The sequence below is a fragment of the Labeo rohita genome, chromosome 23 (assembly GCF_022985175.1).
Source record: "Labeo rohita strain BAU-BD-2019 chromosome 23, IGBB_LRoh.1.0, whole genome shotgun sequence".
In the NCBI taxonomy this organism is placed as follows: Eukaryota; Metazoa; Chordata; class Actinopteri; order Cypriniformes; family Cyprinidae; genus Labeo; species Labeo rohita.
In genome coordinates, this window is record NC_066891.1 from 25,488,117 (window position 1) to 25,512,382 (window position 24,266).

The 24,266-nt window shown below is 35.8% G+C and overlaps 1 protein-coding gene across 1 annotated transcript; it reads left to right on the plus strand.

The window, feature by feature from the left end:
* Positions 1 to 1,779: 1,779 nt before the first annotated feature.
* si:ch211-117c9.2 (solute carrier family 26 member 6) lies at positions 1,780 to 21,669 on the plus strand. Its single transcript, XM_051096246.1, has 19 exons — positions 1,780 to 2,138; positions 2,881 to 3,020; positions 3,244 to 3,354; positions 3,779 to 3,951; positions 4,712 to 4,876; positions 7,492 to 7,644; positions 7,732 to 7,814; positions 11,713 to 11,860; positions 11,996 to 12,103; positions 12,597 to 12,680; positions 15,346 to 15,441; positions 15,532 to 15,638; positions 15,727 to 15,796; positions 15,878 to 15,970; positions 16,060 to 16,155; positions 19,205 to 19,489; positions 19,620 to 19,674; positions 19,812 to 19,954; positions 20,048 to 21,669. Exons 1-19 carry the CDS (start codon positions 2,002 to 2,004, stop codon positions 20,072 to 20,074), a joined length of 2,274 nt encoding a protein of 757 aa, XP_050952203.1. The 5' UTR covers positions 1,780 to 2,001; the 3' UTR covers positions 20,075 to 21,669.
* The last annotated feature ends 2,597 nt before the right edge of the window (positions 21,670 to 24,266 follow it).

Genomic DNA, 24,266 nt, shown 5'->3' on the forward strand with positions numbered 1-24,266 from the left:
ATTCAGTGACACAAAAACAGTATTGTTTATAAAAAATATGCTGGATTTGGGAAATACCACATGCAGAGTGATAGAGTGAAATGGGTGGTGTGCTGTTATCACTACAATATCGCACTGCTGGAAAAGACTCTCAGCCAATCAGATCCGAGAACCAGAAAAAAATGATATATATACAGTGGCATGTTAACACAGCTATTAAAAAAGATTCAAACATTCACTGATCCTCCAGAATGAAACATGATGCATTAAGAGCCGGGGGGGTGAAAACGTTTTTAATTTGAAGATCAAGCTAAATTGTACTTTGCCTTCTGGGAAACATGCAAGTTTCTTCTGTTACTTCCAAAGGGCAGTACTAAATGGGGGGAAAAAAAGATATTTCAACAAAATAAGAAAAATCATGCTGTTCAAAAGTTTTCACCTCCCGGCTCTTAATGCATCGTGTTTCCTTCTGGAGCATCAGTGAATGTTTGAACCTTTTATTAATAGTTGTAATAGCTGTTTTAATATATATATATACAGGGGTTGGACAATAAAACTGAAACACCTGTTTTTTTTAAAAACAATTAGTACGTTGTTGAGCCTTTTTGTGCCCAATGCAGCATCAATTCATCCTGGGAATGACAAATATAAGTCCTGCACAGTAGCCAGAAGGATTTTAAGCTATTCTCCTCTTGCAAAAAAAAAAAAAAAGTGGCCAGGTCACTACGTGATGCTGGCGTAGGAAAACTTTTCCTAACTCGCTCTTCCAAAACATCCCTCAATAATATTCAGATCTGGTGACTGTGCAGGCCATGGGAGATGTTCATCTTCACTTTCATGTTCATCAAACCACTCTGTCACCAGCCTTGTTGTGTGTATTGGTGCATTATCATCCTGATACAAGGCACTACTTTCAGGGTACAATGTTTGATCCACTGGGTGCACATAGTCAACCTTCACTCTCTGCTCTTACTGGTGCAGTGTGCAATCAGTGAAGATAGGCCACCAGGCTGTGCAAACATATCCATGAAACCTCCAACACTATATTGGCCAGTGTTTCAGTGTTATTGTCCAACCCCTGTATATATATATATATATATATATGTATATATATATATATATATATATATTGTGTTCTGCACATTTTACTATATATATATATATATTTTTTTTATTTAATTTATTTTGCTGAAAATGCCAGTAAATAAGCTATAATACATGTTAATATATGGTAGAAGATTGCTAGATATCTCACTTCAAACAAACTTTTAAAAACAACAACAAAAAAAACAAATAAATGTGAATAAACAACCGACACCTATTCTGAATTACCTTTATAGTGTGAAGCTAACAGTAAAACTGCTAAAAGTAAACTAACAGATAAAAAATGGAAAGCACACTAGTTATAATAACTACACTGACAGAAAACAATTTGTACATTTACGGGTGCAACGGCTAGTCACTAGGGCAGTACCCTCTAAGGGACAACTCTGTACCTTCGATACCCCTAAAGGGTGCACAGTAGTAGCTCAATATGTTGATGTTGCCTTCTTATATAACAGGACTGAAACTGTTATTATTCTGAACCATATTCATTACACCTTGTCTAGCACAGGTTGTCCAGATATGCTCTTGTCCAAAAGTTGTTTGTGAGTTAGCGTCATAAGTTCATTTACAGATGCGTGATTCATTTGGCACGCTCATGGCATTGGTGTGGGTGTGTTATGGGATGGACTTGTGAAGACTTTGATAAGAACCCAAGAACTTCTCTCACGTGAATATTTCTGCTCATAACTGCACACTGATGTCCCCCTTTGGCTGCACCTATATAGATGATTCCTTCCATCACATCTGTCATCTCTGCTTGAAAACCCATAAATGGACTTATTATTCTAAGTGAAAAGGAGAATCTTCAAAGACATATAAACACAGGGAGGGAAAAAAAAGGTTCAATCTGTACGTTAACCCCTGGGAGGGGTTTGAGGTTCATTGCTAAAACCCCCAAACCTGAACAAGAAAGGCATGGGTGTATCTGATAATGGAGCAAAATTCTGCGTGGAGAGGATCATCCTGGATGAACCTAAACTAGAAGAGGTAGCCCAAAGGCAGACTGAAATCCAACAGTTCTCTATAAAGGAGAAGATCAGTGACTCTGTAAGGTAAGATGCAAGAACAAAGTGTAATAATAAATTCAGTTCAGCTGCAAACAATTACAATATGAGTAAATATTTACATGCTCCTACATTTATTCAAAGCAATTTACATTGCATTCCACGTATCCACTGTATGAGAATCAAACCCATGATCTTGAGCCAGCATCATGCTTTACAGTTTAGTTATTTTATTTACATATTTTACTTATATATTACAAATTATTTATTTTTTTAATGAACAATATACATGTTCATACAAGTTTAAATAGTCTTGTTTATACTAGAGATGTTGTAATATGAGCTTACGTAATCACAGAGAAAGCAATATAACTGTTTACACATATGATTGCTTGATAACTACTGCATAGAGAGCATGTAATTTTGTTGTCATTTAATGCACTGTAAAAATTGTAACTTGCAGTTGTAACATAAAAAAGCTATTTCTACCTGATTTAACCCATGCAAACCACTTTTGTTGGTATTTATCAATGTATTTAGGTTGATTCAGTGATGTTAAATGAAAGTTCATTTAGATGTAACCTATTTCTGGTTGCCATCTTTTCCCAGCACTTTCTTGATGTTTTTAGGGACACTCTAAACAAAGGAGCTTGGCATCTCATTAGTTGAAATTTAGTGTTTGCTGTTCCGATCCTGTGGATAACGTTGCAGTCGGCCAATAACATCAAGGATGCTTTAAAATTAAATTCTTTTAAACACAAGCTTTTTATTCTTTTACTGTCTGCTCAAGATGCTCTGTGGGACAGTGGAAGGTTTGGATTTTAACGTGGATACCGCTTCTCTCCTGGATCCCCAAGTATTCCGTTCGGGAGAATGGACTTGGTGACCTGGTTTCAGGTATCAGCGTGGGAATCATGCATCTGCCTCAGGGTCAGTTTACAAGTGCAAGTTACAAAAGGATATACACATGGGGGGAAAAAAATCTAAATGTCCACAGAAAAAAAAAATTTGCTGTGATGTAACCCCCCAAAAAGGCTATTAATCAATCTAAACAATGTTTTAATTAAATTACACCACCAAATCTGAATCGGAAGTTAGGGGGATAAATTATAAGCTTATGTATGTGTGTGTGTGTGTGTGTGTTGATACTTAGGTATGGCATATGGTCTCTTGGCTTCTGTCCCACCTGTGTTTGGTCTTTACACCTCCTTCTATCCCGTACTGGTGTACTTCATCTTTGGTACTTCAAGACATGTCTCCATAGGTGAGGAAAAAGAAAGAATATCCACCTTATTTTTCCTATGGTCAGGCTTCTGGTCTCCAACTATTTTTAGCTGTAAAAACAGCTGGTTTTGCTGCTTGATATTGCAAATTGGTGTGTCTTACCATATTATTTTAATGTATTATCTTAATTATGAACACAATGAATTGTAGTGCAAATAGTTTTATTGTAGTGCAAATATTGTAATTCGTCTCATAATCCCTAGTGGCTAATGAACCGGAAGTCTCGCCCATAGGCGTATACTTCCGTGTTGAAGACTAAGGTGGATAGATAATGTAAAAACTTTTATATATTTTATACAAAATATATTTTTACCTGCATAATTGTCATACATATTGAATATAAACCTTTAGTAGTTGGCCTGTGCCAGTGAAAACACGTGGTTTCCCTGCCTTCAATGTTCTAGGAACCTTTGCAGTGATTAGCATAATGATCGGGAGCGTCTCGGAGCGATTGGCTCCTGACGATCACTTTCTGACCAATGGGACAAACGGATCATTCGTCGTGGATACGGAGGCGCGAGATGTTGAGCGGGTGAAAGTGGCTGCCGCAACGACGTTACTGTGTGGCATATTTCAGGTGAGTCTTGCAAAACAACACATGACAGATTCTGGAAACAAACATGAAAACATTTGAATGAACAAACAAGTAAATAAACAAACCAAACAACAATGCTACATGTGGGGCAAAATACACTAAGGAGTGTGAAAAATGATAAAATAAATAGGCTACATAGGAAAATGAAAGAATAAACAAACAAACCAAGGTAAAAATCAATGTATATTAAAAAAATAAAAATAAAAACACTTTTTCAAACTTATAGCCTAAATAATAGAGCCACCAATAAAGCGAACCTTGGACCTGTACCCAGCCAACATTTGTATGTGGGGCCCATATGGGTATGAACTGGGCTAAAAATTGGGCCCCATATAGGATTGTCCGCAGGTTCCGTAATGGCCCCATGTTAACTGCCCACGTGGATTTCATATAGGATTGAACTTGTCACAAAGTGGGACCCAACTGGGCAACATGCACAAGACCCATCTTGGTCCCAGCTTTAACCCAGCTAACATTTGATTGTGGGGCCCATGTGGGTTTGACATGGGCTGAAAAATGGGCTCTATATGGGATTGTCCGTGTGTTCCATAATGGCCCCATGCCAACTGCCCACATGGATTCCATATGGGATTGCATTTGCCACTTGGTGGGACCCAACTGGGAAACATGTGCAAGACCCATATCGGTCCCAGCTTTAAAAGCTCCCATTTTTTTGTTAGTTTGTTTTCTTTAAAAGAGCTTTTGCTAATGAAGTAATATCGTATTCTGTCTGTTTCTGTAGGTTTTGTTGGGTCTTGTTCGGTTCGGGTTTGTCGTGACGTATTTCTCGGAGCCGTTAGTGCGCGGCTACACGACAGGTGCGGCCACTCACGTGATCACCTCTCAACTCAAATACATGTTTGGAGTTTCACCCAAACGATTCAGTGGACCCCTGCAGCTGCTTTATGTGAGTATTTCAGTTGGTCAGATCGTAAACTGAGAATAACATGCATTAATTCTGATTAATTAATTCCTAAACACAGCTGTTTAGGTTTTTATTTTAAAAAAATAATTGTAAACTCATAGATGATTAATTAAAATTATTTTTTATAGCTAATTATTATTAATAATAATGTTTTTTCTGGATTGTCACCTCGCAATTCTGTTAAAAAAAATAACCCCTGATAGCATGACATCATGGAGACAGCTATTTGACGTCTGCATTTACATCTGCAAGATCTGTTTTTTAGAGCGTTTGCTCATCTGCAATACGTCTATTGGACTTTTCCTATCAGATGTCAAATAGACGTCTGTTAGATGTCTTTAAGATGTTTATGATTTAGAATGTATGTAAAACTGACATCTTACAGATGTCTGTCAGATGTTTGTACACAGCAGATGCTTTCCCAATCAAGAGATCTTTAACAGACATCTTGCAGACATACGTGTGCTATCTGGGACAAGATATTTAAAATAAAATTAAGAATAAAGAAAGAATTGTGTGTTATTAACTCGTAATTCTGAGGGAGAGAAAAAACAGAAGTAGAGATGTAAACCTCGTATTGAAATAAAATGGGAAATGTGAGGTAAAAAGTTGTTTTATTTTTTTTTTCCTGTGGTGTAAACAAGGTATAATGGGACGTTAATAGAAAATCGAAATCCTAATATTATATCTGGAAGACGTATTTTTTAGAGTGCTCATCTGCAATACGTCTATTGGACTTTTCCTATCAAATGTCAAATAGACGTCTATTAGATGTCTTTAAGATGTTTACAGATGTCTGTCAGATGTTTCTACACAGCAGATGTTTTCTAGACTAAAAAATCTTTAACAGATATCTTGCATACGTACGTGTGCTATCTGGGACAAGATATTTTAAATCAAAATTGCAAAGAATAAAGAAAGAATTGTCTGTTATTAACTCGTAATTCTGAGGGAGAGAAAAAACAGAAGTAGAGATGTAAACCTCGTATTGAAATAAAATGGAAAATGTTAGGTAAAAAATGGTTTTACCTTTTTCCTGTGGTGTAAACAAGGTATAATAGAAAGTTAATAGAAAATCGTAATCCTGATCTTACATCTGGAAGACGTGTTTTTTTAGAGTGTTTGCTCATCTGCAATATGTCTATTGGACTTTTCCTATCAGATGTCAAATAGACATCTATTAGATGTCTTTAAGATGTTTATAATTTAAACTGTATGTAAAACTGACATCTTACAGGCGTCTGTCAGATGTTTGTACACAGCAGATGCTTTCCAGATCAAGTGATCTTTAACAGACATCTTGTAGACGTACGTGTGTTATCTGGGAAATGTTTCTTTTTTAATATAAGCACGTAAGTAGTCTGCAGGTCCGCATGCATAAATAAGTTCAGAGCACACATTTGCATACAGACATGATTGACAGCTTTAAATACAGTTACAATATTAGATTGACAAACTATAATACTGTAAAAGATTTCTATTCGTTCTGAAAGCACAGTAAATATTATCAATTTACTTTTAAGTTTACTGTACAATAATTGTATTTTTATTTTAAAATCTAATAGTATTACCACACTTTATTGTTTTGTTTAGTATTTAGAACAAAGAAAACTAAATGAATAAGTGCAATTATATTATTAATTATAAATATTATTAATTTATTTTTTAGAGTTATATATAATGGGTCACGCTGAACCAAATCTCCAGGTACTCTTATGAGAAACAGGCTAAAAACTTATGTACACCACTGATTATATATATTTATATCTCATTAAATAAAACAATAAAATGTATTATATCAACCTAAAACGTGATTACCAAAAACTGGACCCTATCTGTAACTCTATCTATCTACTGGACTCTGGTCTGTGTTTTTTTGATGATAACGAGTTGGAGAGTATCTCTGATTGAGTCATGTCCTATATAAATTACTGTATCAAGACTATTTATTAGACTATCATTAGACTATCTATTTCAAGGAAGCGAGTGAAATTTTTCCTATAATAAACCATGCATGAGTCACAAGATTATCACTGCTAATATCCATCCTGTGCAGTCAAATTAAGTGCTTTCTTCTCTTTACCTTTACACACCACTTACTACTGATTGGCTACAAGTGTGTTTTGAGTCTCTTGAGTCTCTTGCTGTTTAACAAACCAGTATAGCCAGTATTTGTGGGTCTGATCTGAATATAAATGAGGTAAATCAGCCTCTCATGACAGGATTTATCATCTCTTATACAGAGTAATAATGTAGATTGCAGTCCAGCAAATGTTATTAATGTCTTGTTCCTATTCCAAAACATGGTAGTGCTGGTCATGGTTTTAACAATTTGAGACCCAGATAGCTTTGACATCACATGTAAGGAAATGTTTTTAAAGCATTATCCTCAGTCAAGTGTCAGTTTTTTAAGACCCTTTACAGTTTGCATATAGAAAGGGTGTGGGAGTAGCCTCCAACCCTAATCAAACACCTTAAACTTTACACCATAAACTTTACTATTGACCTCCTTGGAAACACCATTGGAAATACACAAATACAATCTTTAATATTTCTCCCCCTACAAAAATTATGAATGAATTTCTCTCTCTTTTTAGACTCTGGTGGAGCTGGGCGGGTTATTACCGCAGACTCACATCCCCACTCTGGTGATCACTCTGGTGTCTCTCACAGCTCTGATCATTGTGAAAGAGATCAACTCCTGCTACAGTCACAAATTACCGCTCCCTATTCCCATAGAGCTCTTGGTGGTGAGTGGCTACACATATGCCAGGTTTCTTCAGATGTCAAAACTGCACAAAAGACAGATGCAACAGCTTTGTGTGTCTATTTTACAGATTATTGCAGGGACACTTGTTTCTCATTTTATTGATCTGAGAGCTGTTAATGATGTTGATGTGGTGGGAAAAATTCCCAGTGGGTAAGTGTGTGTTTCACATTACATACAGAGTGATATATTTTGAGTGAATACTTCAAGAACACAGCTTTCACTAGCAACAGCAGGCTTTAAACTTGTTTGGTTGCACATGCAGCAAAGTCAAACTGTTTCTTTTAAAACACAGACCTCATGCAAAAGGTTAGAAAGTTTACTTGGTGACTCACTTCTTGGACTTAAACTCGGTTGACTGACTTTGTTAATCCATCAAAACACGTCTACATTAAAGCACTAATCCCAGGCCTTGTGCAATTTTGTCACTTTCTGTACACCCTAGAACAGAAACTGTCACAGTTTTGAATCAGGTTTATTTTTTAATATATTCTGTTTTCACTTAAATTTTAGTTCTTTAGATTGTTAAAAATGGTTCTTGTAACCCTGCTGAGGTATGTTTATGCCCAGGACCAGCTCAGGACTGCCATGCTTCCACCTAACCAGTTTTTTCAACAGGGAAAAACTGTTCACAGGAAAGTTCTTTGAGGAACCAAAAATGTTTTTTTATGGCATCACTGCAAAACGTTTAGAACCTTTATTTTTAAGATTTTTAGTAAGATTTTAAAAGATTTTTTATTTTATTTTATTTTTTGGTGGTTCTAATGGTTTAACTTTAACTTAGTAGGGGCTGCCCTTTCTGGCCAACTAGTCATTCATTTTAAGCATTATTGACTATCAGTCACACGTTTATTACAGTTTTTCTGAAATGCAAAAACACATTTTTTGAAACCATCACTCATTTTCTCAAAACCTTAAACACAAGTCCAAATGTTCAAACTGAATTCGCAGAACCCCTGACTCTTCTGACAAAATCAAACGATCGCTTCAAAACCATTTTACCTTCAAAATCAAACAAAGCTTTCAAATCATACACATATTCGTCAATACTACACACTACAGATCATTCATTAGACACTACATCCAAAAATGGAGAACACAGTGTCCAGTGCATGTAGTTACAAAAAAAAGAATGTTTACTGTATATAGTAATTATTTAGCAATAAAAAAGATACATAAACATACACACACTCAAAAAACATACACACACTCAAAAGAAATCACACCTAAGTTTGGTGAATATACCAAAAAAAAAAAAAAATACACACACACACACACACACACGTTTGTTTTTGTGAATTGTGGGGACTTTCCATTGACTTCTATAGTCAAAAGTTTTCAAACAGTAAGATATTGTTTTTTAAAGAAGTCTCTTCTGCTCACCAAGCCTGCGTTTATTTGATCCAAAGTACAGCAAATACAATATATTTTTTAAAATTATTCTTACTATTTAAAATAATTGTTTTATATTTGAGTATATTTTAAAACGTAATTTATTCCTGTGATTTCAAAGCTGAATTTTTACCATCAGTACTCCAGTCACATGATTCTTCAGAAATCATTCAAATATTCTGATTTGCTGCTCAATAAACATTTATTATTATCATTATTACTACTACTATTATTATTATTATTATTATTATTATTATTATGTTAAAAACAGCTCAGTAGAATTTTTTTTTAGGTTTCTTTGATGAACAGGAAGTTCAGAAGAACAGCATTTATCTGAAATAGAAATCTTTTGTAACATTATAAATGTCTTTATCCTTACTTTTGATCACTTTAAAGCGTCTTTAAATAAAATGATTAATTTCTATAATTTTTTTTCCCCAGAAAATAAAAATACTGACTCCAAGCTTTTGAATGGTATAGTGTATAATGTTACAAAAGCTTTTTATTTCAGACCAGCGCTGAACTTTATCTTTTGATTCATCAAAGAATCCTGAAACAATTTACTCAGCTGTTTTAAATATTTATAATAATAATAAATGTTTCTTGAACAGCATACTAGAATAATTTCTGAAGCATCATGTGACACTGAAGACTGGAGTAATGATGCTGTAAATTTAGCTTTTTGTATATATTACAATATATTACTTTTAAAATATACTCAACTATAAAGCAGTTATTTTAAAAAGTAAAAATATTTTACAATATCACTGCTTTTGCTGTATTTTGGATCACATTAATGCAGGCTTGGAATTACAAAAAAAAAAAAAAAAACATAATTTTGAAAATGGTGATTATTCCAAGGCCTATTCTAAAACCATGATTGGTTTGTTTTAAGTAAAGCAATGAGTGTTTGCACAAGTGAGGTGTTAGTGTGAGGCACTGACGAATTAGTGTGGCATTTTGATTGGTGTTTGAAAAAGAAAATCAAGATGTTGTTAGATTCCTGTTAGATTCTTGTGTGTTACATAAAGAATTGTGTGTTGTGTTTTGCAAAAAGTGTTTTATGAAATTGAAAACTGAGTCAAAGACCAAGAATTAGTATATGGTTTTGCAGATTTGGTGTGTGGTTCTGGTGTTTGAGTGTCAGGTTTTAGAAACTGTGTGACAAGTAAAGATTTTGTGTGTAAGCAGCTGAAAAAACTGTAACATTGTGGGGACCACAGGCAATGACCCCACAATGTCAAAAATTTCAGGTTTTACTATCCTTGTGGGTCCCCACAATGCAGCAAAAACAAGTACACACACACACACACACATATATATATATATATATATATATGAAGAGTTCAGATGCAAAACCAGCTAAAAGCCATCTCGGTAAAAAATGAGATAATGTTACTGAGTGAATGCTCCCAACAGATATTATACGTCCATCAAATACTTTTTCTTCAAACTCGCTAAAATACCAGCCTCAGCCCATATATATATATCCACTTTGAACTGGCTTATATTGTGTATATTTAAATATTTAGAAACAAGTTTGAAGCGGTTTTGCATCACAAGTTCATCGCAGAGCAAATTTTGTCTTAGTGAGTGAGAATGTGTTTAGAGTTGTGCAAAAAGAGTGCATGATATCTGCAAACAGTGTCTAAACTGCCTAAACTTGTTTAAGGTTTTGCAGAAAGAGTGATTTATTTGACAAATTGGTTTAGGCTGTTGAGAATTTGGTTTAGAGAAGGGGGTTTAGTGTTTTAGCAAATGTGAAAAACTGTTATAAACCTCATAAATCATAATAATGAGCCTTTAATTGCCTACATAAGCTAATGAGCGCTCAAACGCACACAAAAAAAAGCTTGCCACAGCGCATTGGCAGATATAATAATTAGTATTGTGCCAGGGGAAAACAGACTGTATTAACATTTTAATAATTTATTGATAAAGTAGTGCTTTCATTGTTTTTGGCTTAAGAAAAGTTGACAAAAGTGACATCTCCACAGTAGTGATGTTCCTGTATGCAGGCTTCATGTGGATTACATAATCTGAGAATGTTTGTTTTCCATTTGAATTGGTTCATTTAGAGTAATGTCGAGAACATTAGACAATTCGTTCTCTATAGATATATTTTTCATGTCCGTAAGGCAACACGGAGTTTCGCGTTCAAGTTCACAGAGAGCGAGACGACAGAAAGCGCATCCTGTTTGCTTTCATTATTTTACAAAAGCGCAACGTTTCGTTGTTATTCTGAGTGCATACAAATAAACTTAAGAGTCTTTACAGAATCGAAAGATGTATTACTTTTATCTGTATGAGCAAAAATGAGGGAGTATTTTAAGTGAAAGTGACCGCACTGGTGCCTCCATCTGTCGTGCAATAAGTGCGCTACTGTTCAGCTTCCACACTCCACATGAACACTTCAATAGCGTACATTTTTCTAGGTTAACATTAGATTATGCAGCCATGTAAAGTTGCTTTACTTACAGATTTCAGATGATAAGCCATATTTGAGGTTGATGAATGATAGGCGAGCGTTTGGATGTCCTGCTCAATGTACTGTATCACCACATAGACCAGCCGTTAACAATCTGTCCGTCACAGACTGCATGTCTTTGCCACAAGCCAAAGACATGTTAGTGATCTGTAACCTCTGACCTCTCCTCAGGCTGGTGCCGCCCAGAGTCCCAGAGGTGGGTTTCTTCTCCTCAGTGATAGGAGATGCATTTGCTGTGGCTGTGGTGGGATACGCCATCAGCATTTCTCTTGGCAAGACCTTTGCTCTCAGACATGGATATAAAGTAGACAGCAATCAGGTACAGCATCTGTCACGCACAACTGGCATGGGCCAACCAACCCATGTCACATATATAATGCACACTTGATCACATAATGAAAAAAAAATTATGGGAAGTGTGCAGTGGTGAGTGTCTCTCATTGTCCCTCTGCAGGAGTTGGTGGCATTGGGGCTCAGTAATGCAATCGGTGGCTTCTTCCAGTGCTACTCCGTCACTTCCTCCTTGTCTCGCAGTCTTGTGCAGGAGAGCACGGGGGGGAAAGACACAGGTGATTTACCACTTTTATTTTATTTTATTGTATATGTCATTTTATTGTTATTTTAAAGAAATTAATACTTTTATTCAGTAAGGACACAAACTGATAACTGTAAAGACATTTAAAATGTTACAAAATATTTATATTTCTTATAAATGCTGTTCTTTTGAACTTTCTATTTATCATAGCATCTTAACAATGAACATCCATAAACATATGAAGCAGCACAAGTGTTTTCAACATTGATAATAAGAAATAATAAGCAACAAATCAGCATATTATAATGATTTCTGAAGGATCAAGTGACTCTGAAGACTGGAGTAATGATGCTGAAAATTCACCTGTGTCATCACAGGAATAAATTACACTTCAAACTGTATTAAAATAGAAAACTGCTGTTTTAAATCTTAATAGTATTTCACATTTTACTATATTTTTGATCAGATAAATGCACCCTTGGTAAGCAGAAGAGACAACTACAAATATGCTTTTTGTGTCACACAGATGGCTGGCATGGTATCTGCTGTTATTGTGCTCATTACAGTTTTGAAGCTTGGTCCACTTTTTGAGGAGCTGCCCACAGTAAGTCATGAACTTAAATGAACATTAGATAGAGTTCAGTTAATATAGAGTGAGACATCTGTGAGAGTTCTACTATGAAATTCATATAATTGTAATTAAAAAAAAAATCACTGTCCAGTGTTGTTATTATTAACTGAAACTAAAGCCAAAACTATTAAAAAATTGAAATAGAAGTTGTAATAAAATAAAATAACTTGCACTTAGAAAATTGTAAATATTGCCATGGCAACTACCTTAAATAAATATGTTTAAATACTTAAATGACTAAAATTGCATTAAAAATACATTTAAAGCTGTCTGTAACTTTTTTTGTGTTCAGAATTTACATAACAAGCAAGTGCATCATGAATCCATTTTCCAAACCATGTTTTTGGCTTTTCCTGAATCACTATGGTACACCTATAATAAGTTTTTAATATTCAGACTATTTCAGACTGGTTTTGGTAGGAACTGCTGCGGAGTAGCCCAGTACCTTTGTGACTCGTCATAGACTAAAAACAGAGAGAAGTAGCCTTGGTTACAATATTCTTCCGCAATGCAATGTACGATGTTCTTTGTTTATTACCCACTAACTTTAAATTGCATAAACACTGTTTTCAGTGTTGCCAAGTCTGCGGTTTTTCCATGGAATTGGGCTACTTTAACACTGTTGGCGTGGGCTGTTTTTCATGTCTGCTGTGATATTTAGCCCCTGGCTATAATGCAGATTTTTTTGCAGATTCTTTGGGCTAGTTTTGAGTGGGTTTTGTTGTTAAAACCTGGCAACCCTGATTCATTTACTCATTGTTCATTGGTTGCATCCACATAGTCAACTTGCCAATGATATATATTTTTTATTTAAAGTGCATAAATCATAAAATGAAAAACAGCCAAGCTGCAGGTACACTGTCAAACTGCATAAATATACGTATATGAATTTTGCTGTACACGTCAAATGTTTTGTAGTTTATACTTATAACACGGTGACCATACATCTTGTCTTGGCCAGGACTTCTAAATTGCCTAAAATCTCCTTGTTTTGGCTTTGTTTTCCTGCTGTTTTCATACTTGCTGATTCAAGGCAATGACTGAAAAGTAGCTTGACCAGTAACATGCATGCATTGTAGGTAATCGACCAATCGTGTGCGAGAAGGCGTGTTCTACAGTGAACGGTGAAAGCAATGAAAATACACTGTAGTAAGCAAGTCAGTAGGAAAACATATTACACAAATTTCATATAGGAGAGACTGTCAAGATGTAAGTTTATAATAGCGTGGTTAATCTCTGAACTCTTTATTAAAGGAGAAGTCCACTTCCAGAACCAAAAATTTACAGATAATGTACTCACCCCCTTGTCTTCCAAGATGTTCATGTCTTTCTTTCTTCAGTCGTACAGAAATTATGGTTTTTGAGGAAAACATTTTAGCATTTTTCTCTGAAGTGGACTTCTATGGTGCCCCAAGTTTGAACTTCCAAAATGCAGTTTAAATGCAGCTTCAAACGATCCCAGATATGTCCACTCCCACAATAGTTGATTGACATGAGCTCTTACCTCAGACCAGCTGTCACAGTCCAGTAACTTTCCTTGTTTCGATGCCAGAGCAGGGCTGTAAGTTAGACAAGAATATCTCCGATTGAGCGATTGAGGTGTTGTGTTGCTGGATGTAATAATGAACATAGTGGTCGTCATTTACTCCCGACATCTGAGCTGCTGAAGATGCAGTGGATTACATTTGTTTGTGAAGGGAATGCGCCTTCCAATGTACATATATCTGTCTATGTTCGCGTGAATCATTCATGATCCATCACTTACAGCAGAAGTGAGTATAAGCGTTTTTTATGAATCTTTGCGATCGCCTTTCCTTATAACGTGGTAGTTAGGAGCTTTAGCGGCTAAATGCGGCTAAAGTAAACAAGATCATCATTTAAAGGAACAACCCCTTAGAATGAGATGATTTTTGCAGAGCTGATTTTGACAAGGTAAAAAGGGTGTTGTTTTACAAAACCATTGAGAATTTTTAATCAAAGTATATTAGAGACTTTTCATTAAAACCCTAAAGAATAATATCAACTTGTGGAAAATGGGCATCCGATGACCCCTTTAAAGGCTTTTGATCTTCTTTGCATGTTCACTTTGCAAAGACTGGGTCAGTACTTCTGCAGCGATGTACGATGATCTTGAAATGATTTTTGAAGTTGAGGGAGAAGATACGATCAGAGTTCTTTGACATACCCTAACTGTCTTGAACCAGAATACACAGAGTTCAGGCAGAGCAAGACAAAACGAGTGTTTGAGATTAAAAAGTATTTAAATTGTATTTTTTTAATGAAAATCGTTTCACTAGATAAGACCCTTCTTCCTCGGCTGGGATCGTTTACAGCTGCATTTGGGATCGTTTGAAGCCGCATTTAAACTACATTTTGGAAGTTCAATCTCAGGGCACCATATCAGTCCATTATATGGAGAAAAATCCTGAAATGTTTTCCTCAAAAAACAAAATTTCTTTATGACTGAAGAAAGATATGAACATCTTGGATGACAAGGGGGTGAGTACATTATATGTAAATTTTGTTCTGGAAGTGGACTTTTCCTTAAAGAAGTTTATTAAATGCCATTTTAATCCTGATCCTCCATATGCACATCGGAGCAGTTTGTAAGCAATCGTTTGTGTGTGTTTGTCATCAGGCTGTGCTGTCCACCATTGTGTTTGTGAATCTGAAGGGAATGTTCATGCAGTTTCAGGATATTCCTGCTCTGTGGAAGAGCAACAGAGTAGATCTGGTGAGACCTAATCATCAAGGACTTTAAATCTGAGTGTCTGTATATGATGCCATGTCCTCCTGACGGTGTTACCTCTGTCTGTCTGTCTAGCTGGTGTGGGTAGTGACATTTCTCTGTACTGTTCTGCTGAATCTGGATCTGGGTTTGGCAGTTTCCATCGTCTTCACACTGCTCACTGTGATCTTCAGGACCCAGCGGTGAGTGTGTGTGTGAAAATGTATTTGTGTGTCTATCAAAATCTTGATTATTTCCTAAGCATAACTGCTTTTATTTTTTTCTGTCCAGTCCCAGGTACTCTTTACTTGGCAGAGTGTCTGACACAGAGCTGTACTTAGAAACAGAGTCATATAAAGAGGTGAGACTTTCTTAAAAGCAAACTGCTGTGTGTGTGTGTGTTTATGTTACTTATATTATCTATATTTGTGTTTCTGTACAGGCTAAAGCAATCCCAGGTGTTATTATCTTCCGTTCCTCTGCGATGATCTACTATGCAAATGCTGAACTCTATCGAGAGGCTCTGTTAAACAAGGTACCACACACAATAGATGAATTAGACACAGGATTAAAGACTAAAAATTAAACAACAACAGCTTTCAGATCTTCTTTCTTTCTTTGTAGAGTGGAATTAATGTTCAGAAGTTGCTCAAGCAGAAAAAGAGGAAAGAAGAGGAGGAGAACGCAAAAAAGAAACATATGAGGGAGCAAGATATACAGGTGAGAGTGGAATGCTGTAATGAGGGATTTAGGAAACTGTGAGAGGACAAAACAACAGTGTTTCAGTCCTAATATAACACTCGCATAGACACGTTTAATTACTACAGACTAACCCCACCCCTGAAATAAAACTTCTTTGTTTAGATTAGATTAGATTAGATTAAACTTTATTGTCATTGTGCAGAGAAAAAGTACAGAGCCAATAAAAGGCATTTTGCATCTAAACAGAAGTGCAAATAGCAATATTTATATGGCTGTTTAGTGCCAGATTGTTGTTGGCACACCACACTGCCAAGTGCTGAACCTCCTCCCTGTAGGCGGTTTCATCAGCAGATCTACCACAGTGGTGTGGTCTGCAAACTTGAATACTGAGTTTAAACCATGTACAGGTATGCATTCGTGGGTGAAGAGGGAGTACAGGATTGGCCCTAGTACATAGCCCTGTGGAACACCAGTGTCTAAAATGAGGGTGGAGGAGTTGTAACTTTATTTATGAATAATTTTCACATGACAGCATTTCTATGACAACTCTTGGAAGATTTTAGCATGGTAATGGATATGACAGTGTGAATGTATTTGGTCTTTGTGGAATAGATCTGTTGTGCTGCTGAATTGCTGCTGCTATTCGTTATTCATTATTGGTGTTGTTGTAGATTATTGCTGCTGCTGCTGCAAGCAAATACAGGAACTTGCTGCATAAATGGCATATATAATAAACCTTATACCATGGTCTGTCTGAATACTCGATTCTGATTGGCTGGCAGGTATGCATTAAAACCGTTTACTGAACAGCACAGGTAATTCCAAGTCAGTTTAATCAATGTTCTATATTAATGACTCATAGCCTACGAGATAGGTGTCATCATCGTACAGTTTATATGCACGTCATACCCAAGTTTATTAGATCCATGTTGCACAGTGTGATCAGCAATGATCTTATAGGATTGCTAAAATTGTGCAGTGTGTAGAAGGCTTTAAAGGGAGTGCTCCTAATATCAGCTTGTTACCTGTATAAAAGACAACAGTCCACAGAAACAAACAATCAGTTATATTCCAAACTCTCCAACATGGCCAAGACCAAAGAGCTGTCCAAGGATGTCAGGGACAAGACTGTAGACCTACACGAGGCTGGAATGGGCTACAAGACCAACACCAAGTAGCTTGGTGAGAAGGTGACAACAGTTGGTGCGATTATTCGCAAATGGAGCAAAAACTCCTTTAGTCTGGGGCTCCATGCAAGATCTCACCTTTGTGAAGTTTCAGTGATCATGAGAACGGTGAGGAATCAGCCCAAAACTACATGGGAGGATCTTGTCAATGATCTCAAGGCAGCTGAGACCATAGTCACCAAGAAAACAATCGGTAACACACTTAACTTCCCATTCACGGGTCATGAATGGGAATTCCACCATGACAATGAAACAAAACACATGGCCTAGGCAACAAAGGAGTGGCTCAAGAAGAACCACATTAAGGTCCTGGAGTGGCCTAGCCAATCTCCAGACCTAAATCCCATAGAAAATCTGTGGAGGGAGCTGAAGGTTCGAGTCAGCCTTGAAACTTTAATGACTTGGAAAGGATCTGCAGAGAGGAGTGGGACAAAATCCCCCTGAGATGTGTGCAAACCTGGAGGTCAGCTACAAGAAACGTCTGATCTCTGTGATTGCCATCAAGGGTTTTGTCACCAAGTACTAAGTCATGTCAAATACTTTTTTCACTCATTAAAATGCAAGTCAGTTTATAACTTTTTTAAAATGCGTTTTTCTAGATTTTTGGTTTTTATTCTGTCTCTCACTGTTATAATAAATCTACCATTAAAATTATAGACTGATCATTTCTTTGTCAGTGGGCAAACATACAAAATCAAGCAGGGGATCAAATAATTATTTTACTGTCATTTATTGAAATATATTTAATTTGTCAATGCTGGCAAATGACCATGGTATAAGTGGGCTAATGCACACTTCACATGATTTTTCAAGTGATTCTTGGCCTCTGCGCTGTCCATTAAAACCGTTTAATGCATTGCTAGCCGTGCATTATCCCTTACACAGCAGATCCATACAGGTGGAGCTGGGGAAGTGGAGGGTTTCAGAGGAGCACACTGGGAAATGCTCTAGTGAATGCTAACCAGCCATTTAAATGTAAAGCAGCAAGCTCATTGGCTGCAAATGCAATCAATCAGCTTGTGCCAAGTAATTTAACGCTGTGAATATCATCAGCTTGCCATGTCTAGAGTATCATGACAGAACTTGCCATTTTACTGCTTTTAGTATTTTGAGAATAAAGTCATTGTGTTATGACTGTATTGTCAAAATAATCTCATAATAAAGCTTTTACAAGAATAAAATCATACAATTTTGATAATTCATTATTATGAGAAAGTCCTTTTTTGACCTTTTTATGAAACGTTTTGAGAATACAGTCAGAATTATGAAAATAAAGTCATGTTTTTTTTGTTCTATAATTAAGATTCTCAAGTGACTTCTTGTATTATGATAATTATATCTCTGATATCTTCCAACCCTAAAAATAAGCTATGGATGTTTACATTTTCAGAATTGTTTCTCATAAGAAATGGTGATGAAAATGTATTCATCATGTTCAACACTGATAATAATAAGAAATGTTTCTTGAGCAGCAAATCAGCATATTAGAATGGTTTCTGAAGGATCATGTGACACTGAAGACTGGAGTAAAATTGCTAAAGAAAATTCAGCTGTGTATCACAGAAACAAATAACATTTTACAATATATTCAAATAGAAAACAATATAATATAAATTGTTATAATATTTTACAATATTACTGTATTTTTAATTAAATAAGCATGGGGCTTATAAGAGACTTTTCTTTCAGAAACATTTAAAACTTACTAACCCAAAAACAGATTTCAGGTTTTACCATACATGTAGGATAATTTGGTCACCACAGTGTTGGAAAACCTGACCTGCACACACATGCAGAAACCTTTCTGGAGTTTTAGCTCTTTAAGATATTATGTAGTGAAGATAACCATTTTATTGAGTGGTTATGTGTCTTATTTATAGGCTGGAGTTCTAAGAGAGTTGGCGAACAGAATGATGGTCTCAATCCACCATCATGGAATGGACAAGGAATGCATCATCTCTGACAGCGGCATAGCGACAATAACCCAAGGTAACATGAACTGCAGTTTCCAGCCAGAGCAGGACTCTGAGGAGAAGAAATGGTACAGACAGACAGACGCACACTCCTCCAGCTGTAATCGTGTACGGGAACGCACACACTCCATCATCCTGGACTTAAGTCCTGTCAGCTTCATCGACACAGTCACCCTGAAAACACTGAAAAACGTAAGTCACATTCCTTTATATACACCACCTTCTGTGGTGTATCTAAAATTCAACCTTAGAAAGCAAGAAAGTAAATTAAATTATGCTGGAAAGAAAAAAATAGTCTTTTTCTTCACAAACACGCTTTTAGATTTTTCAAGATTTTGCAAAGGTTGATATCACTGTTTACATCGCTGGATGTCAAGGTGGGTAAAAATCAGAGACGCGCTCTTACTTCAAACAAACATTCACATGCTAAATCAAGAAGTTTTTATAAATAAGCAAATAAATAATGTGCATTAGCCTTCAACAACTTCTCTTACACTATCAATGTGTGCTGTAGGATGTGTCGTGCAGCAGTTGGAGCAAGGCAGTTTCTTCTCGGAGTCAATCTTAAAAAGTCAACTTTTTCCATCTATCCATGATGCTGTGCTGCACTGCCTGTGTCGGGCAGACAGAGATCTGTCCAGCCCTCAGTTTACACTGGTGAGACTGTCATCACACTAAACATACACAAGATTTCTCAATCATATCATTACTGTTTTCCTCACATTCAAGTGAACTGTTGCTCTTTCACAGGAAATGCCCTGCACTACTAGGTTGTGACCAGGAGGTGTCAGTCTGTCCTCTATCTTGACAGACGTGCCTAATAGAGGAGCCTTTGTTTCCATGAGGAATGGCATCAGGATGATAAACGCCTAAAAACCAATTAAACAAAAAATACCATCAAATCACAGTAATAACTCAGACGTTTATATCATCAAACATAGGTTTTAATTTGATGGACGATGACAGGGTGATTTACACAATCTTAGTGTGCCATCTCATGGACATATGTGGTTTTTACGGCTTTATAACAAGGAAAATATTACTCCACTTTCAGAACAATTTACAAAAAATGTACTCACCCTGTTATCATCCAAGATGTTCATTTCTTTCTGTCTTCAGTCGTGAAGAAATTACAGTTTTTGAGGAAAACATTTCAGTATTTTTCTCCATATAATGGACTTTATTGGTGTCCCGATTTTGAACTTCCAAAATGCAGTTTAAATGCAGCTTCAAAGGGCTCTAAATGATCCCAGCCGAGAAAGAAGGGTCTTATCTAGCGAAACGATCAGTCATTGTTTTAGAAAAATAAAAGTTTGTTTACTTTTTAAGCACAAAAGCTTGTGTGGCACAGGCTCTGGGATGCACGTCCACAACACTACGTACTACTGAATCACGTCGAAAGGTCATGCGGAACTAAAGACCCAATGTTTACAAAGCGAACGCACAAAGACTAAGAAAGTGTAAGTCAAATGCTGTTTACAAACAAAAAGGTACAACGATGTCGGACGATTCTGAAGTTGTAGGAGAAAATGAGATGGATTTTTTCGACATACTCTACCTTTTTGAGCCGGAGTACACAGACGACGAACTTAGACATGATTCGTAGTGTCGTGGATGCACCCATCTCAGTCTACTGTAAATAATAAATGTAAAGATAAATACAAGCTGTACAAATAGGCTGTCCTATGATATTTTATAAATAAGTCTGGGAAATTTAGGAAAATGTAAAACTAAACTATCATTAAACGTATGACTTTATGATTCTTTGTGATATTTTTTTGTTCTTCACAAAGATTGAAATTATTGAAATAAAATCTAATTTGTGTTTCATTTCATGTATATTAACCCTTATGAAAAATAAGTTTATTCAAATGTGCTATTAGTATAGTTCTTTAAAACTAAAAAATAGGAAATTATACTTTGTCTACTTTTTATGTACTTCTCAGAAATATACTTAAAATGACATTTACGTATACCTGACTTATACTTAGAAAAAGTCTAAATATATTTGAGCTATACTTGTGCTGCTAGAATCTGTGTTTTCATTGATATACAGTAGGGGGCACTTAGTACACATCTTCTGTACAGAATTTCCAAAAAAAACAAAAAAAAGAAGAAACTGAAATGACAGATGCTTACACATGTAATTAACAATCATCAGAAATAAAAGCATCAAAACTGTGCAACGTTGTGGAATAAAATGAAGAGGTAATAATGACTGTCAAGCTTTGGGGTTTTGATGGACTCCATCTACATTTTGATTATCACTTTGAATCCACTTCACAGTCTTTTGCAGTTTTTTGTTTAAAATGTTGTTTATTTCTTTATTTTTTTATTTATTAAAGTGTTTAAAAAAGAATGCATGAACTAGAATAAAATGTTTTTTTACAAGCATGTCCTGTTCTTTCTTTTGATGTTTTGGATGTTCAGATATTCATATAGCAAAATACATACAGATTAATACCTAATAGTGACATAGTAGTATATTCAAAGTATGATGTAAAGTTCACTTAAAGAAAACTTACGAGTATACTTGCAGTATAAAACTACTAGTTTACTGAGACTATACTTCAAAGTGTACTAAATTGCTACTACAAGTATTTAATTAGTAAACTATCAGTATACATATAAGTTTGCTTTTAGTATAGTTGCAGTACAAGCTAAAAACATTAATGTAAACTAGTGTACTCAAAGTTTACTGCTGTTATACTTAAAAGTCTACTTTTATATACTAGAAAGTGGGCCAATTTAGTCCCAAGGAGTACTGAAATAGTACACTTACAAGTATATTACTAGTATACTTATATTTGTATACTTACAAAGTATCCTAAAAAATATGTTTTAACTTTACTTAAGTTTACTTAATAAAATAAACTTGAAGCATACTACTATTTGTTAAAGGAAGCACCGATAAACACAACAGCAGTTGACCATAAAACCAGAAATAAAATAAAAACCAAAAGAAATAATAACATCAGTAAAATCAAAAGATGATTTAACATGCAGGGTTTAAAAGCATTTTTTTTTTTTTTTTTTTTTTCAAATATAGGTATAAATAGCAATAGAATCATATTAGTTTATGGCAATTACAATATCTCCTGTCTTACATCTTAATTTTACGTGAATTTAAAAATAAAAATGTAGGCACATGTCTTAAAAAACGCAAGACATAAAGACATACTGAGATTGAAGTTTCATACCGAACCCCAGTAGCCTATCAAAATGATTAAAAAACCATAAAACCATTGACTGACAACAAGATAGCAAGATCTCATGGCATCAAATCAGCCAGATGTCATTGTAAATGGGGAAAAAATCCAGACTGTGTCACATTTTAAATATCTAGGAGTTACTCTTGATTCACAGTTGTCTTTTAAGAAACATATAAAGCAGGTTTGCAATATTGTTAAATTTAATTTAAGAAATTTTAGACACATTCGTAATCAGTTACCTCTAGATGCTGCTAAATTGTATATGCACTCAATGATTTTTTCACATTTTGCATATTGTATTACAAGTTGGTCACAAACCGGAAAAACAATACTTGCTCCACTACAAACGTTATATAAACAAACTCTCAAAGTATTAGACAAAAAGCCACCAGGGTATCACCACTGTAACATCATTAAAAAGCACAAACTTTTGACTTTTCAAATTTTGTGTACTCCGCCAATGTTTGCTTAGTGTACAGAATAATTAATAATCTGGCTGCACCTCCATTAGAGGAGTTCATATCATTACTCTCGGACAGTAGGAGAACAACCAGGGTGACCAGTAGAGGTCACTGTGCCGTACAGCACAGACGTACTGAGTTTGGCAGATCAGCCTTCTCGATCAGAGCCTCCAATTACTGGAACTCCATACCTAACGAGATCACAGACATCAGTTCATTTACTGGGCTTAAATATAAGATACAATCATGGCTTAAATCTATTCAATCATGTACTCATCAATCATAAACTTCAACATTTTTTATTGTCATATCTTAACATTGCATTGTTGCGTTTATTAATATAGAATTTTATTTGTCTTGTTGTTGTGTTTTAATGTGTTTTCTAAGAGTGTGAAACTTTGTTGTTGTTTGAAAGGCTATTTGTGTGATGATGCTCTTATGGCATATTTATATGTGTTTGTTGGATTAACTGTATGTTACTTTTTCCTGCCCAGGGACTACAGATGAAATTTAGCTTGTAGCTAATTCTGGTAAGGCTGAGGGCCATGCATTGTCCCTGTTAAATAAACAAATAAATAAATAAATAAACATGAAATAGTTAAACAGTGCTCGAGGTCCCTGGTGAAAAAAACAGCATATGCTGGTAGGTATGTTTTGATGCTGGGATGCTGGTTAGGTAGGTTTTGATGCTGGTCCTTTGCTGGTTTATGCTGGTCCTTTGCTGGTTTAAGATGGTCCTTTGCTGGTTTATGCTGGTCCTTTGCTGGTTTATGCTGGTCCTTTGCTGGTTTAAGCTGGTCCTTTGCTGGTTTAAGCTGGTCCTTTGCTGGTTTATGCTGGTCCTTTGCTGGTTTAAGCTGGTTCTTAGCTGGTTTATGCTGGTCCTTTGCTGGTTTATGCTGGTTCTTAGCTGGTTTATGCTGGTCCTTTGCTGGTTTATGCTGGTCCTTTGCTGGTTTATGCTGGTCCTTTGCTGGTTTAAGATGGTTCTTAGCTGGTTTATGCTGGTCCTTTGCTGGTTTATGCTGGTCCTTTGCTGGTTTAGCTGGTCCTTTGCTGGTTTATGCTGGTCCTTTGCTGGTTTAAGCTGATCCTTAACCAGCTAAGGACCAGCTTAAACCAGCACCAAAACATACCTAACCAGCATCCCAGCATCAAAACATGCCTACCAGCATATGCTGTTTTTTTCACCAGGGGTTCGACCTCCAGTCACCGGTTTTACGGCGGCCATAAGAAAGTGACCATCAACAAATCAGAATGAGCCACACCAATGCAAGTGAGACCAAAGCAAATGTA

Coding starts and splice junctions, on each gene's coding strand:
- si:ch211-117c9.2 (XM_051096246.1), top strand. CDS start 2,002: ATGGGTGTATCTGATAATGGAGCAAAATTCTGCGTGGAGAGGATCATC. Junction 3,355..3,778: donor TTCAAGACATGTCTCCATAG/GTGAGGAAAAAG, acceptor TCAATGTTCTAG/GAACCTTTGCAGTGATTAGC. Junction 7,645..7,731: donor TTCCCATAGAGCTCTTGGTG/GTGAGTGGCTAC, acceptor TCTATTTTACAG/ATTATTGCAGGGACACTTGT.